Raw genomic sequence first — 15,188 nt, forward strand, 5'->3', positions numbered from 1 at the left:
CGGACTTGTACCCCATTCTGCCACTGCAATGCCTTAGCTCACACGCTCGCAACCATATAAATCTATGCTCGCCACTGGTCGCAAAGTATGACGTGTACAGCTAGTTGCAAGCGTGCACGAGGTCTCGGAGCTAGGGAAAAAAAGAGCCACTGTTTAAAGCTAGACCGGAAGAGTCGGAAGTGGAAAGATGACGCGGTCCAGTTTCGCGCTCTCGCTTGCCTCACTGCGCCACTGAGCACTTTTCATAGAAATGAATGGGGACGCCATCTTGGAAGACAAAAGTTGCTTCCTCTAGTTATATTAACTCTATGCTTTAAACACATTGGTCCACTCTGACATCACATTTTCAAAACAGTTAACACACAGGCTAAAACAGAAGCTCACTGGCCAAAATGAAAAATTGTTCTAACACTCACAAAACATTAAAAACATGCAACCAAAGAAAATATTTCCATCAAACACCAAAACTTGTGGTCAAATGTATTATATTCTTTCAAGTAATCATTATACAATCGACAACAAAATACAGCCATCAATATGAAATGACAACGTTCATTTTTTGTGCGTCGTTTATTCGAGGGCGGCCTTTATTCGAAGGCGGCGTTTATTCAAAGAAATACGGTATATATAATCTTTCACATTTAGTCCATTCGTTCTTGACGATTATGCCACAGGTTCTCATCAACATTGTATTGAATTTTTTCCCTTGCAATACACCGAGGGAAATACCTCCTTGCATGGCGTATCCATCCCTGGCAGTCCTCTGCACCTATGGCGTATCCATCCCTGGCAGTCCTCTGCACCTATGGCGTATCCATCCCTGGCAGTCCTCTGCACCTATGGCGTATCCATCCCTGGCAGTCCTCTGCACCTATGGCGTATCCATCCCTGGCAGTCCTCTGCACCTATGGCGTATCCATCCCTGGATCCATCCCAAGCAGAGAAGAATTGCATCATCATACAAGGCTGTGCTGCAAACCATTCATTCAAAAAGCGAGAATGGTAGAAGGCCACATTGTCCCAAATTATGACATACAGAGTCATGCCAGGCCTCAACAGCCCTCTCTCTTCAAGTGGAACCAGTCTTTCAATCAGTGCATCAAGAAATGTGATGATCTCACAGATATTTCAGATCTCCTTATGTTGCATCATACTTCCAGGCCCCTTAGATCAGGGGTGTCGAATCCTGATCCTCAGGGGCCGCTGTCCTGTATGTTTTAGATGTTTCCCTGCTCCAACACACCTGATTAAATTGAATGGGTTGTTATCAAGCTCTGTGGAAGCCTGCTAACGACCATTCATTCGAATCAGGTGTGCTCTGTAACAGTTACCCTCTGACATGCCACTGTAACAGTGGCCCTCTGACCTGGCACTGTAACAGTGGCCCTCTGACCTGGCACTGTAACAGTGGCCCTCTGACCTGGCACTGTAACAGTGGCCATCTGACCTGGCTCTGTAACAGTGACCCTCTGACCTGGCACTGTAACAGTGGCCCTCTGACCTGGCACTGTAACAGTGGCCCTCTGACCTGGCACTGTAACAGTGGCCATCTGACCTGGCTCTGTAACAGTGGCCCTCCGACCTGGCTCTGTAACAGTGGCCCTCTGACCTGGCACTGTAACAGTGGCCCTCTGACCTGACACTGTAACAGTGGCCCTCTGACCTGGCTCTGTAACAGTGGCCCTCTGACCTGGCTCTGTAACAGTGGCCCTCTGACCTGGCTCTGTAACAGTGGCCCTCTGACCTGGCATTGTGGCAATGCTAAGAGCAAGGTCACAGGTTCAAATCCAGGCACTGTCTTTTGGCCTGTCATAATTTGAGGAGTCAGATGGCTGAGCGGTTAGGGAATCGGGCTATTACTCTGAAGGTTGCCAGTTCGATTCCTGGCCGTGCAAAATTATGTTGTGTCCTTGGGCAAAGTACTTCACACTACTTGCCTCAGGGGGAATGTCCCTGTACTTACTGTAAGTTGCTCTGGATAAGAGTGTCTGCTAAATGACTAAATGTAAATGTAGAAGACTTCTGCTGTGCTAAGAATGTGATGATGAAGATCAAGTGGATCCCAGTTTCATTTAATGTCTTAGCAAATGCGAAAAACGTTAAGATTTTTCATGTTAAGGTTAGGGTTGTCTTATTATTCCCATGCTTTACACTTAGACATGTACACACTCCGTTCTTGTGTGTGTGTGTGTGAGTATGTGTTTTCATGTCTGTGTGTATGTGTTTGTGAGTGTGTGTGTGTGTGAGGGAGTGTGTGTGAGGAGGCCTGTGCCTTTCAGAGTGAGACAGACACATAATTGCTAATGTCCCTTAGGCAGTAATAGAGGGACAGTGAGGGTAAAGAAGAAGGAGAGAGAGAGACAGAGAGAGGGAGGGAGAAAGAAAGAAAGAGAGATAGAGAGGGAGGGAGAAAACAAAAGGGAGCGAGAGAGAGAGAGGGGAAGAGCGGGACCTTGAAAAACAATTGATTGACCAGATCAACTTCTTTATTTACTCACCACTTTTCTTTTCCTTCTTCTCGTTTCTCCACCCTGCCTGTTGCTAATCTCTTCTTTCTTTTACACGGTCGTTTGACCAAACTGATACCATACACTGCGGAGACAACTAAACAATAACCTCAGGGGAAGAAATATCCTCACATAGTTTTGTCAAGTTACACACAAACAAACGTGAGTGGACATTCTTGTGGGGATGGAAAATTCAGCTCCATTAAAATGTCAATTTTTCTTCACCCTTACCATAACCTAACTGTAGCTTCAAACGCTAACTCTAAAATGATTCCTAAAACCTAACCCCAAACCTTAATGGAATTCTAACACTATAGCATCTAAATGCCCCTAGAAATAGCACTTGAACTTTCTGAGGACTAAAGAAAAGATCTCAGTGAGTTGACATGATAATATAAATATCATTCCTTAGTTTACCACTCTGGCTTCTGATCCCTACAAGATTTATCCAACCTGAATTATTCATCTGAAGATATTTACAACTGTTTATCATCCAATATGCAATTAGTAAGTTGACAGGCACCCTCCACACACACACACACACACACACACACACACACACACACACACACACACACACACACACACACACACACAAACACTATATTCACTTCACAAAGCATTTCTGAAAGATACAGAGGGTAGTCGGTTATGACCATGTCAGAATGTCAGGTGAAGTACCTGCAGACAGAAACACAGCTATGTCACAGGGTACAGTTACCTTCACACCCTCTCTCTCTCTCTCTCTCTCTCTCTCTCTCTCTCTCTCTCTCTCTCTCTCTCTTTTTCTCTCTCTTTCTCTCTGCCTTTGGAGTTGGAAGGAATGGTTATTAATACCCAGTAGGCATTGAAATGTCAACCCTTCAATACAGAAGCACAAAGACCAGATTTATTTATGCACCTGACAGGTTTTGTGTGTTTCTGTTCTGAAGTTATTTTTTGCTTTCAAAGTGTGTCTGTCATAGAAAGGCAATGTAGGCCAGGCCCACAGACAGGCAGAGTGGGAGATGAGAAAAGTGGTCACGGTTGTGTTTCACTCCTCTGAGAGCTTGACCCAGACCAGAGGCTCTCCAACCAAACACCATGTTACCTTGAACTAATTCTTCCAGGACAATCAAGTAGGGACTGCTGAACATAGTTCTTCATGTTTCATGTAGACCATGTTCTTTGCATGTTCAATGTAACACAGAATACTGTTGGTAATGTGTTGGAATGTTTATGACAGTCTGCTGTCTACTCGGCTAACACGGGTCCCTGCTAACAGATGCTGTTCTGTCATTCTAGTGAGTCAACAACAACATGACATATCTACGACAAGTAAACAGTCACAGCTATTCAAGGTGCCACAGTCACACCTCTCTCTCTCTCTCTCTCTCTCTCTCTCTCTCTCTCTCTCTCTCTCTCTCTTTCTCTCTCTCTCTCTCTCTCTCTCTCTCTCTGTATTTGGTATATTTAAACACTTCTGTATTTTTAGCATTGTGTTAAAAAGGCCTGTCTGCAGATAAAGCAAAGGAGACGAAAGACAGACATCTTTTAGAAGTGACGCTAACCTGAGGAGACTCAAGTCCTTAAACCTGTGAAATGGCTGTCCAGTGTGATAACTAGAAAATGCTGAGAAGGGAGGAGAGCGTAAGAAATAATAAGACAAGGAACGTCAGTCTTTACAAGTAGATGTAAAAGAAAAGAAATAGGATCAGACAGTGTCGCCGGATAGCTGTTAAATGCATACACGCAAGCACACACACATGCATGCACGCTCACTAGAACGTCACTGACAGACGTGTCGACACATTTGTTTAAAAATACACATCTCCACTCCAGAGTTGAGGGCGTGAGATGTGACGAGGGATCGTTTTCTCTGCGTTTCTTAGCCTTGGAGGAGGTTGGCAGCAGTCGGGAACAGAGCTCTGATTGTGACCAGCCTACATCCACAGATCAGCAGAGACAAAGGAATGACACAGTGCCCTGCCATGTGCCCCCTCAGTCACAACGTTTCACATGTCAATATTCTGTCTCTGGACTGTCAACAGCAGAGGGAGTTGGAAACTAAACCAGAAACATAGAGAGAAAGAGAGAGAGGAGAATGAGTGAGAAGGAGAGAGAGAGGGGGGGGTGAGAGAGAGAGGAGAGAGGCAGATGGAAAGGGGATACAGACATGTAATTTTCCTGGACCATCATTAGGAGTGGACTCGAGAGATGAGAGGGCTGGAAAACAGACAACATGATAGTAGAGGTGAAGAGACACAAGGAGAAATATAATAGATAAACCCTCAGAATAAACGGAGAGCAGGAAGGAGGGGCCTAAGAGAAGGGGTGGGATAGAGGTGGGATGATGCCAGGAGCAAGCGGGAGAAAGAAGGTGGATAGGAGAGGCTGTGTTGGGAGGGAGAGAGAAGGTGGAGAAAGAGGGAGAGAGAGAAAGGAGAGAGGGAGAGAGAGAGAGGGAGGGAATGAAAGAGAGAGAAAGGGATAGAGAGAGATGTATGGAGAGATAGAAAAAGAGAAAAGAAAGTGGAGGGTTAGAGAGATGGATAGAGAGAGATAGATAGAAGAGAGAGAGCGAGAGAACAAGGGATAGAGAGAGTCTAAATCATACCACCATTATAATCAGGAACCACTGCCCCTCCTACAGGGGAAGGGAGAGAGAGGGAGATAGAGAGGGAGAGAGAGGGAAAGAGAGAGAGAGGGAGAAAGAGGGAGGGGGAGAGAGGGAGGGAGAAAGAGAGAACAAGAGGGAGGCAGAGAGAGAGATCGAGAGAGAGTTGGAAAGGAATAGGAGAAGCCAGATTGCTCACCGCTAGCTCCGGCAGAGTGACATCGTACCGGAATCCTCCTGGTGGAAGCAGGAGATCTGTTACCATGCAACAGGGTGAGGATCCGCTACTGTAGCGCTGTGTGACCCAGAAGCCTGTCCACGTGTGCAGACGCTCCTGTCGGTCCTGGTCCCCTGGGCTACGTCAGCCCACACCTACAGGACGCCCGGGAACACCCTGACCCCAGCAGAGCAACACAACACCAAACCTGATGAGGTGCAAGAAGGGAAAACAGAGGAAGAGAACAAACTGATCTCCACTTTCCATGGATTGTTTTTGTTTCTGCTGGAGAGAGAGAGAGAAGCAGAGGTGGAGAAACTTCAGCAGCAGCATGATGACTGGTCTTACCCATGCTCTCCCTCCCCTGGTCCTCTCCTTCGTTCTTGTCTGTCAGCTTTCAGGGTGCTGGGACACTGACCAAGTGAAACAGAGAAATAAACTGTGACTCTACTCTACCAAAACAAACATACTTACTCACACACACACACACACACACACACACACACACACACACACACACACACACACACACACACACACACACACACACACACACACACACACACACACACACACACACACACACACACACACACACACACAGCTGGCTGCTCATCTGAGTTTTCACACCTTCCCTCTGTGCAGGGGTGTAAATCACGGCTTCTTATTCTCACTGTCCTCACCTCAGACACACACACGGAAGTACGTGCACATACACATACACAGGTGCATTCTTACACATGTACACACAGAAACGCAATGTCCTTATGCTTGCACAATTCTGTGGTTTTCATTTTAAGAGCATGCAAGCCATCACTTCAACAATACACACATGTACACAAGCAAACAAGCACACACACTTGCGAGAATGCTCTCTTGGTCACCAGATCATTCCTACAAGTGCTGTAACAGGAGGCAGGGTGGTAGGACACCAACAGAAGGAGAGACTAAACAGTGAAACACGAAGGGAGGACGAACACCAGGAGGATGAAACGCAGAGAGCTACAGTCGAACAAAAACAGTCGGCACAGGTAATATAGTCTCTCTAACCCTAATAGTCTCTCTCTCTCTCTTTCTCACTCTTTCTGTCTCTCTCTCTGTCTCTCTCTGTCTACTTGTCTCTCTCTCTCCCTCTGCCCCTAACCCTCATTCTCTTTTTCTCCCTCTCTCTTTCTCCCTTTATATTTTCTTTCTTTCTTCTCTCTCTTATTTCTCCTTGTTTCCTCCCTTTTCAATCTTTTCTTGTATTTCTACTGTGAGCTTGATGGAGTCACTGAGAGTGTGTGTGTGTGTTACTGGTCAAACCTGGCGGCAGCGTAGTTGTGGAGAGATAGATTCCTGGTGAGATTGCTTTCTGGTGTTAACAGGGGAAAGCTTATTGTAACTTACTGTCTTGTTGTTTGGTATCTTAACAGTTTTCCGCATGTGTCTGCTTGTGTATGTCCGTTTGTTTAGGTCCATGAGAGTTGTGTAATTTTTATTAAGTGTGGAGTATGTATGTTCTGGGCATGTATGTGTGTTTATGTGTGTGTTTGTGTGTCTGTCTCTGTGTGTGGGGGTTTTGTCTGTGTGTGTGTGTGTGTGTGTGTGTGTGTGTGCCCCTGTCTGTGTGTGTGTGTCTGCAGGTTTTGATGAGTGTGTTTTAGTGTTTGGGGTAATCAATCACATCATCATCACACTTGATATGCCCAACAATGTACCATTCAAGTTTACAAGTCCAATCATGCTAAACAGTGTGATTCCAAAGTGAACAAGAGTGTGTCATTAGGATGTTGAAGAAGCTTTGCAGAGTATTTTGTGTGTTCATGTTATTTATTTGACACATTCTGTATACATACATCACGGACTGTCAAATACTTTACCACAAGTCTGGAAGGAAGGGATGAAGGAGGAGGGAGAGATGAGTTGACAATGTCAGAGTACGAGTTGTGATTCCCTTAAACTGACGTGTTGATGGATCTCCAGTAATCTTCATGAGCAAGATCCTCCACAGCCATGTTGAGATCTGCAGGAGGCGTTCAGCAGAACTGGTCCCCGGGGAAACGCCAGCCTCAGACACTCAGGCCGTCATGTATGTACATTTGGAAACGTAGCGTTATGTGCGCCATGGCCAACCCGCAGACAGTGCACGCTGTGATACTTCAGCCTACGTCGTATTGACCAACCCTGCAGTTCATCGGGTAATCAGCGCCTTTCTCCACTCACTATATTGACATTGCGAGCATTTAAAACGTGCAATTGAAAGGGCCTCCTTCTCTCTTTCTATCATGGATCAGCCACCAAAGTCAAAACAGCGAAAACAAAGATTTAGTGATAACGAAGTTGATGTGCTTGTTCATGAGGTAACAGCGAATTTAAATATTATACAAGGTCGGAATTCCACACCGACACAAAAAATGTAATATTGCATGGATGCTTAATCTGTAACGCTTAATGATTTAGTGTTCACTCAAATGAAAAAGTGTGATCCTTGCGGCAAACGACAGCTCGTCTCCTTGGCCTATGTCACCATCATGTTTGTACATACCTCGCCATGCCTTTATGCGCACGTTGCGAAACAAATACGCCTGAAATGGGCGCAAAAGCATTAGTAGTACATGAGGCCCTCAGAGACACATGGGCGCACACAGCATGTAGGGTATATGTATCTGTCTGATAAACGCTGAGGGTGTGTATGCACACGCCTGTGTGTACGCCTGTGTGTGTTTGGTTGACATATGTGTGTGGCTGTGTGTGTGTGGCTGTTTGTGTGTGTGTGTGCGTGGCTGTGGGTGTGTGTGGCTGTTTGTATGTGTGTGTGTGTGTGTGCGTGGCTGTGTGTGTGTGTGTGTGGCTGTGTGTGTGTGTGTGTGTGCGTGGCTGTGGGTGTGTGTGGCTGTTGGTATGTGTGTGTGGTGTGCGTGGCTGTGTGTGTGTGTGTGTGGCTGTGTGTGTGTGTGTGTGCGTGGCTGTGGGTGTGTGTGGCTGTTTGTATGTGTGTGTGGTGTGTGCGTGGCTGTGTGTGTGTGTGGCTGTGTGTGTGTGTGGCTGTATGGCTGTGCGCTGACGCAGGTAGAGCCCAAGACAAGAATCTTTATCCCTCATTACGGAGCCTTCGCCATCTGGACCCACTCACTTCCATGGCGATACTGAAAAAGATTCTAACACAAAGGCCTGGTCGGACACAGATGTCCACACATATGATGCAAACGTTTGTGTGTGTTGTAGAGAGAATGCTTCAGCGTAATTGATTTTAAGCGTCGGAGTGTGGGAGTGTTTTTATGACGTGATTATAAACTCAGAGTCAGATGGTAATCTCATAAACCCTTTTATTAAACTCCTTTAAAGTGCTCCTAACCTGGCTCATTCAGACCAGTCTCAGCACTGTTGTAATGCTATGTTCAGCAGGTCTTTGACTGTTTTTTATCTCCTGGTCGACTGTTTATAATCCTAGTGTCAGACAATGTAATACTCCTAATGTGTAGCCAGCGCGTACAAACACACACATAATCTGAGGTACATTACGTAGACTTCCATTGAGATTACAGTGTTACCATATTTTAACTGCTTTTTCCACTTCTCAAATCAGCCTCTAATCTCTAGTTTATTTTGCATAATTTGCTACTTTTCTCATTCTCCTCTTCTTCCCTCCCCACCTCCATCCCCTCTCTCCTTCCTCCTCCTCCATCCCCTCTCTCCTCCCTCCTCCATCCCCTCTCTCCTCCTTCCTCCATCCCCTCTCTCCTTCCTCCTCCTCCATCCCCTCTCTCCTTCCTCCTCCTCCATCCCCTCTCTCCTCCCTCCTCCTCCATCCACTCTCTCCTTCCTCCTCCTCCATCCACTCTCTCCTCCCTCCTTCTCCATTCCTCCTTTCTCCTTCCTCCTCCTCCATCCCCTCTCTCCTTCCTCCTCCATTCCCCCTCTCTCCTTCCTCCTCCTCCATCCCCTCTCTCCTTCCTCCTCCATTCCCCCTCTCTCATTCCTCCACCTCCACCTCTTCTTCTCTCTGAAGTGTATTGTTTCTTCTTCACTCTACTGACGTCACCTTCTCACACCGACGACAACCCCTCAACAGCTCCCCTCAAACTGGCTTCTACTCATAATCAACCTGTGAGATGAATTTGTGACAGGTTCAGCATAATTGACATGCCTGTAGATAACCATGTAGAAAAAACATGTTGGTTGGTAGACAGAAGGATGAGGTGGTCCTTAATGCCTTTCTCTGAAGGATCAATAATATGGTCTACATCACACCAGTCATCCCCTCTGATCCATATAGCCTCTCACCAGTTCAAACCTGGACTGTAGTGAGAGCATGGTTCTGTAGCTACGGGCTCAGCTGGGTGTCTGAGAGGAGAGGAGGAGCCAGCCATGTTTGATGCCAGAGATGAGAACATGCAGGCAGGAGGGCTGGTGGTCCTGTACAGAAAGATGTGTCTGATGATCACAGACTAGACACAGATCAACCATGTGGTCACTACAGAACATCTAACAGCCACAGAATGTGTACCTGGAGGACGACACCTTCCAGTCACATGAAAGCCTCATCAAAGCTCACCCTTCATCAAAGCCCACCTGTTTGATACTCGCTGTCCATAATGAGGGATTATTAGGAGACGTTTCTAAGTATTGAAAAGAGAAACTATATTTTAGATCAGAATCAGAATCAGAATGGGATTTATTCGCCATGAAAGTTTGCACAGACAAGGAATTTGCTTTGGCAGGAAGGTGCATACAATAAACATATAGGGACCTAAAATTTAAATATGTGGACTATCTATACTAAGGGTACATAAACTAGCAGTACTAAGTGGGATTAGAATTTAATTAAATATACAATAAAATAAAATATAAGTTGCCGTAAATTACAATATAAAAATACCAAAATACAAATATTACAAAAAATACAAATGTACAAGATACAATTATGTAATGTAATGCAAAAAGCAGTGTGTTTTAAGCAGGAAGTCATTAGAGTCAGTGTGGTCCCTTGGCCTTGTTGAAGAGGCCAACAGCGGAAGGGAAGAAACTGTTTTTGTGGCGTGAGGTATTGGTCCTGATGGACCGCAGCCTTCTGCCGGAGGGGAGTGACTGAAACAGGGAGTGTCCAGGGTGGGAGGAGTCGGCCACAATCTTCCTCGCTCGCCTCAGGGTCCTCAAGGTGTGCAGGTCCTCGAGGGTAGGCAGATTGCAGCCAATCACCTTCTCAGCAGTGCGGATGATACGCTGCAGCCTGCTCTTGTCCTTGGCAGTGGCAGCAGCGTACCAGACGGTGATGGAGGAGGTGAGGATGGATTCAATGATGGCTGAGTAGAAGTGCACCATCATTGTCTTTGGCAGGTTGAACTTCTTCAGCTGCCGAAGGAAGTACATCCTCTGTTGTGCTTTCTTGATGAGGGAGCTGATGTTCAGATGAGGGAGCTGATGTTCAGACTAGATATAAAGACTAGATATCTAGCAGTCAACATCTCAGAGCTGCTTCCAACTCCTCGGCATGTCCTGACTATGGTTAGCTTGTCTCTCCTGTGTGTCTGGTTAGCTTGTCTCTCCTGTGTGTCTGGTCAGCTTCTGTCTCCTGTGTGTCTGGTCAGCTTCTGTCTCCTGTGTGTCTGGTTAGCTGGTTTGGTTAGCTTGTCTCTCCTGTCTGTCTGTTAGATTGTCTCTCCTGTGTGTGTCTGGTTAGCTTGTCTTTCCTGTGTGTGTCTAGTTAGTTTGTCTGGTTAGCTTGTCTCTCCTGTGTGTCTAGTTAGTTTGTCTCTCCTGTGTGTGTCTGGTTAGCTTGTGTCTCCTGTGTGTGTCTAGTTAGCTTGTCTCTCCTGTGTGTCTGGTTAGTTTGTCTCTCCTGTGTGTGTGCACATTTTTGTGTCATTGTGTGTGAGCTGAGGGTGAGTTGAGTAGAGGTGATTACATTCATGACACCGGTGTAAGGATTATAGTATATGGGATTAAGCACACACACACACACACACTCAAACACACACATTAAGTTATAAATACCTTTAGAGGAAAGCTTCCTTGAATGTGAGACTATCTGAACAAAGTTAAGGGAAAATTAACCTTTTTTAACCCCTCTCTCCCTCCCACCCTACTTCCTCCCTGTCTCCATCACTCCCTCATCCAACAATCTTTACAGGAAGTAGGGGGCTGACATGGCCACACGTCCGGGACAGTCTCTTCACCCTCCTCTTCTCTTCCTCCTCCTCCTCCTCCTCTCCTCCCCGTCCTGTCTGCGGGCCCGCCCCCTGACCCTCCACCCCTCCATCAACGTGGCGGTGGTGTTCAGTGGCTCCACCTACCAGAGTGAGGTCAGAGGTCGGGTGAGCCGAGAGAACTTCTCTGACCTGCCCCTGGAGGTCAACCCTGTCACCGTGCTCGTCAACGACACCAACCCCCGCGACCTCCTCACGCGCCTCTGTGAGACCATGGCAACGGAGCGGCTGCACGGCGTGGTGTTTGAGGATGATGTGGGCTCGGGGGCGGGGCCTCAGGTGACACACAGCCAGGGTCCACTGCAGGTGTCACAAGAGAGGATTCTCCTCTGGGCTGTTTTAGCCTACAGGGGCCGAGTGCACCAGCTGGGCGTAAGCCTGGGTGCAACGCTACGTCCGACGTAGAACTGAAAGTTACGACTAACTTAAAGTTACGACTAGTGCACCAGTTAGATTTAAGCCCTTTATGTGCTGCACCTGGGTGTACATTTTACGCCTAGTGGGGAGCAGGCATAAGTTGGAAAATAGGACTAATATCCATGGTAATTATAATGTACAACAGTTTGATCGCACATGCAGCGCGTGTTGTTTATAGGCAACATATGGAAAGGACATTAAGGCGAGAAAAAGTTGTCCATGATCGCACAAATCCACTGTTAATTTTATTGGTGATCGATTTCCAAGCTTTCTGTTTGTTTGTCTTGATATTGTTACATTTCCCCCTGAGCACGCTTCTATTCTGAATAAACAACTCTAGAAGTTTTCAAATTTCTCTATCAGTAAAATTTATTTTCCTTTTCTTTCTTTTTAAAATCCATGGCTTGTTTTGAAGGGAGATAGGCTAGCTAAGTCCGCTTTGGATAGGCTCTTAAATGTGTTGCTTGGCAACGATCGACGCTTTCGCATTTTCACAAGGACGCGCATCTTAAACCAGGCGTAGCTACGACCGTGGCCTGTCAAGCTTGGTGCACTCGGTGTAAATTCAAATCACAAAGTCGGACGTAACTAAGACCGACGTAGGAGTTAAGACCAACTTTTTTACTCCCAGCTGGTGCACTCGGCTCCAGATGACTTCTGCAGGCTTACTGCTTTGACTTAGCCAGCTTCTTTGTTCTGTGTGGTGGGTTACATAGGGTGGGTGTATACTATGTGTGACATGCTGATGAAGGTGTGTTTTTTCTCAGGTGGCAGAGGTGGCGCAGATCCTGGACTTTCTGTCCACTCAGACGGCCCTGCCCATTGTGGGTGTCAGTGGAGGCTCCGCCGTGGTGATACCTCACAAGGTATGCTCTCTCCTGTAGTGATACCTCACAAGGTATGCTGTCTCCTGTAGTGATACCTCACAAGGTATGCTGTCTCCTGTAGTGATACCTCACAAGGTACGCTCTCTCCTGTAGTGATACCTCATAATGTACGCTCTCTCCTGTAGTGATACCTCACAAGGTATGCTGTCTCCTGTAGTGATACCTCACAAGGTACGCTCTCTCCTGTAGTGATACCTCATAAGGTACGCTCTCTCCTGTAGTGATACCTCACAAGGTATGCTGTCTCCTGTAGTGATACCTCACAAGGTACGCTCTCTCCTGTAGTGATACCTCATAAGGTACGCTCTCTCCTGTAGTGATACCTCACAAGGTATGCTGTCTCCTGTAGTGATACCTCACAAGGTATGCTCTCTCCTGTAGTGAAACACAGCAGATTTGTCAGATGATTTATAAGGGTGCAGAAACCAGTCACAATCTGATTGTCTTTCTCAAAGCCCTTAACAATGGAAAGCCAATGAAAGGAAAGCCAGCCTGTTGGCATTGTAGGTTCCACTGTATGGTACATCATAAAGCTAACATTTAGATTACTCAGGTAGAACTCAAAGGTCCTTTGGCAAGCAGAACTCAAGTAGGAAACCTGGGTAGTGAGTGCAGAGATGAGAGTGCAGCGCCGCCAGTCAGGGAAGGTTCTGCTGAGAAACCAGCAGATGGAAATCACAAGAGCAGAAAGGCTTCAACTAATCCTTCATGTACGCTTGAAAACATTTGGATTGAATGATTTACAATGTATCCCTCTGAAGAGTGGAGATGGAGAGCACTGAGCTGTTTATTTAGCACCTAACAAGGTCAGGTGATGGATGTGATGGGATCCGGTCTTTTTCTGGAATTGAGAGTGACTCTCCGCACCTCATCACTCCCTCTCTGTAGAGGATGTGATGTGGTAACTCCCTTCATTAACACCCTGTATTTATAGCTGGAGCCGGCAGAAAGCTTTCTCTATCAAACACGTGTGTACAGTACACACAGACAGTCGCACGCACACACACACACACACACACACACACACACAGAGAGAGACAGTCACATGCACACATACACACACAGACACACACATGCAGTTACACAGACACAAACTCTCACACACACTCTCAGGGTAGACCTCTGAATGATACACAACCCTTCAGGTAGTGGTGGGTTGGGAAGTGTAGCATATGCTTACACTACAGAATGTAAACCATGTGATCCATTTAATGTAGCCTGTTAAATCTGGATTCTCTCTGCAAGTTTTGTGATACAGGCAGAGATCAAAAAGAGTAAGATATAGCCACAGGCGGTGACAGATTTGCCTGTCAGTGTAAAGTTGTGTGTGTGAGAGAGAGAGCTAGAGAGAGAGAAAGAGAAAGAGAGAGAGAGAATGAAAGGCAGAGAGAGAGATTGTGAAAGGTAGAGAGAGCAAGCGAGTGAGAAAGACAGAGAAAGAGAGATACGTTCAGATGAAGTACTACTGACAGGAGCCTAGAGGCTGAGTTTATGTTCCTCACAGAACCATCTCTCTTTTTTCAGACAGAAATCTGAGAGGACTTTTGCTCTGACTTATTTTCCATCTTTCTTTTACCCTCTGCTTTATCCTATCGCTCCTCCATCCATATCTGACCATATTCTGCCATCTTTGTTACAAACCTAGTCTTTCACTTATTCTTCTTTTCAACATTCTACTTTATTACACCCTCCTCCATCCCACTCCCTCCCACCCTCCTCCAGCTTCATCTCCATCCCCCTCTATTTCACATTTTGGAACAGTTTTGTGTCCTATTGTGAGAGGGCTGAATTCATTACTGTGGACCCAGGCCCCGAGAGCAGAAAGCAGGGTTGTATCTGCGTGTGTGTCTGCGTGCCCACGTGTCTAGGAGACGTCTATGGCTTCCTCTCAGCTCCAGGACTCCATTAAACTGTTAATTAGAGCCTGGAGGACAGAGCGACTCCCCACTGCAGCCATCACTCAGGCACTTAACTCTCTCTCTGGGACCTCTCCTCATTCACTCTTCTCTCCCTCTGTCATTTTCTCTACTTTCCATTGAAGCCTACTTTCCATTGAAGCCTACTGTATTCATTGACAAGGACCACATTACGACTAACTGTCGACCAATAAACCTTAAAGCCAAATTATACTACTCCGACTCCGTTACAGACAGACGGACGGAGTCGGACGGATTAGTTGAATTTATAGTACTCCGAAGGCTGTGGGTGCTGAAAACAATTCACCGCCAGAAGAGTAGGTGGCGCTGCACTGCGATGCTAGCTAGGTTATCAAAAAGTCTGAGCAAATTTACAGATTAGCCGTTTCATCAATAAAATAAGCACATTTTCAGCAACTACACTGCCCATTTCTCGTCACATTTTAATTCAGATGCTGAT

The 15,188-nt window shown here is 46.3% G+C and overlaps 1 protein-coding gene across 1 annotated transcript in view; it reads left to right on the forward strand.

The window, feature by feature from the left end:
- Nucleotides 1-11,448: 11,448 nt before the first annotated feature.
- The window catches only part of LOC136950962 (glutamate receptor ionotropic, NMDA 2C-like), a 48,520-nt gene continuing 44,780 nt past the window's right edge, over nt 11,449-15,188 (forward strand). The window contains exons 1-2 of the mRNA XM_067245497.1: nt 11,449-11,787; nt 12,693-12,791. Coding sequence (XP_067101598.1) covers nt 11,449-11,787; nt 12,693-12,791 — 438 coding nt within the window. The remainder of the gene's footprint in view (nt 11,788-12,692; nt 12,792-15,188) is intronic.

This window comes from Osmerus mordax, chromosome 10, assembly GCF_038355195.1.
Source record: "Osmerus mordax isolate fOsmMor3 chromosome 10, fOsmMor3.pri, whole genome shotgun sequence".
Lineage (NCBI taxonomy): Eukaryota > Metazoa > Chordata > Actinopteri > Osmeriformes > Osmeridae > Osmerus > Osmerus mordax.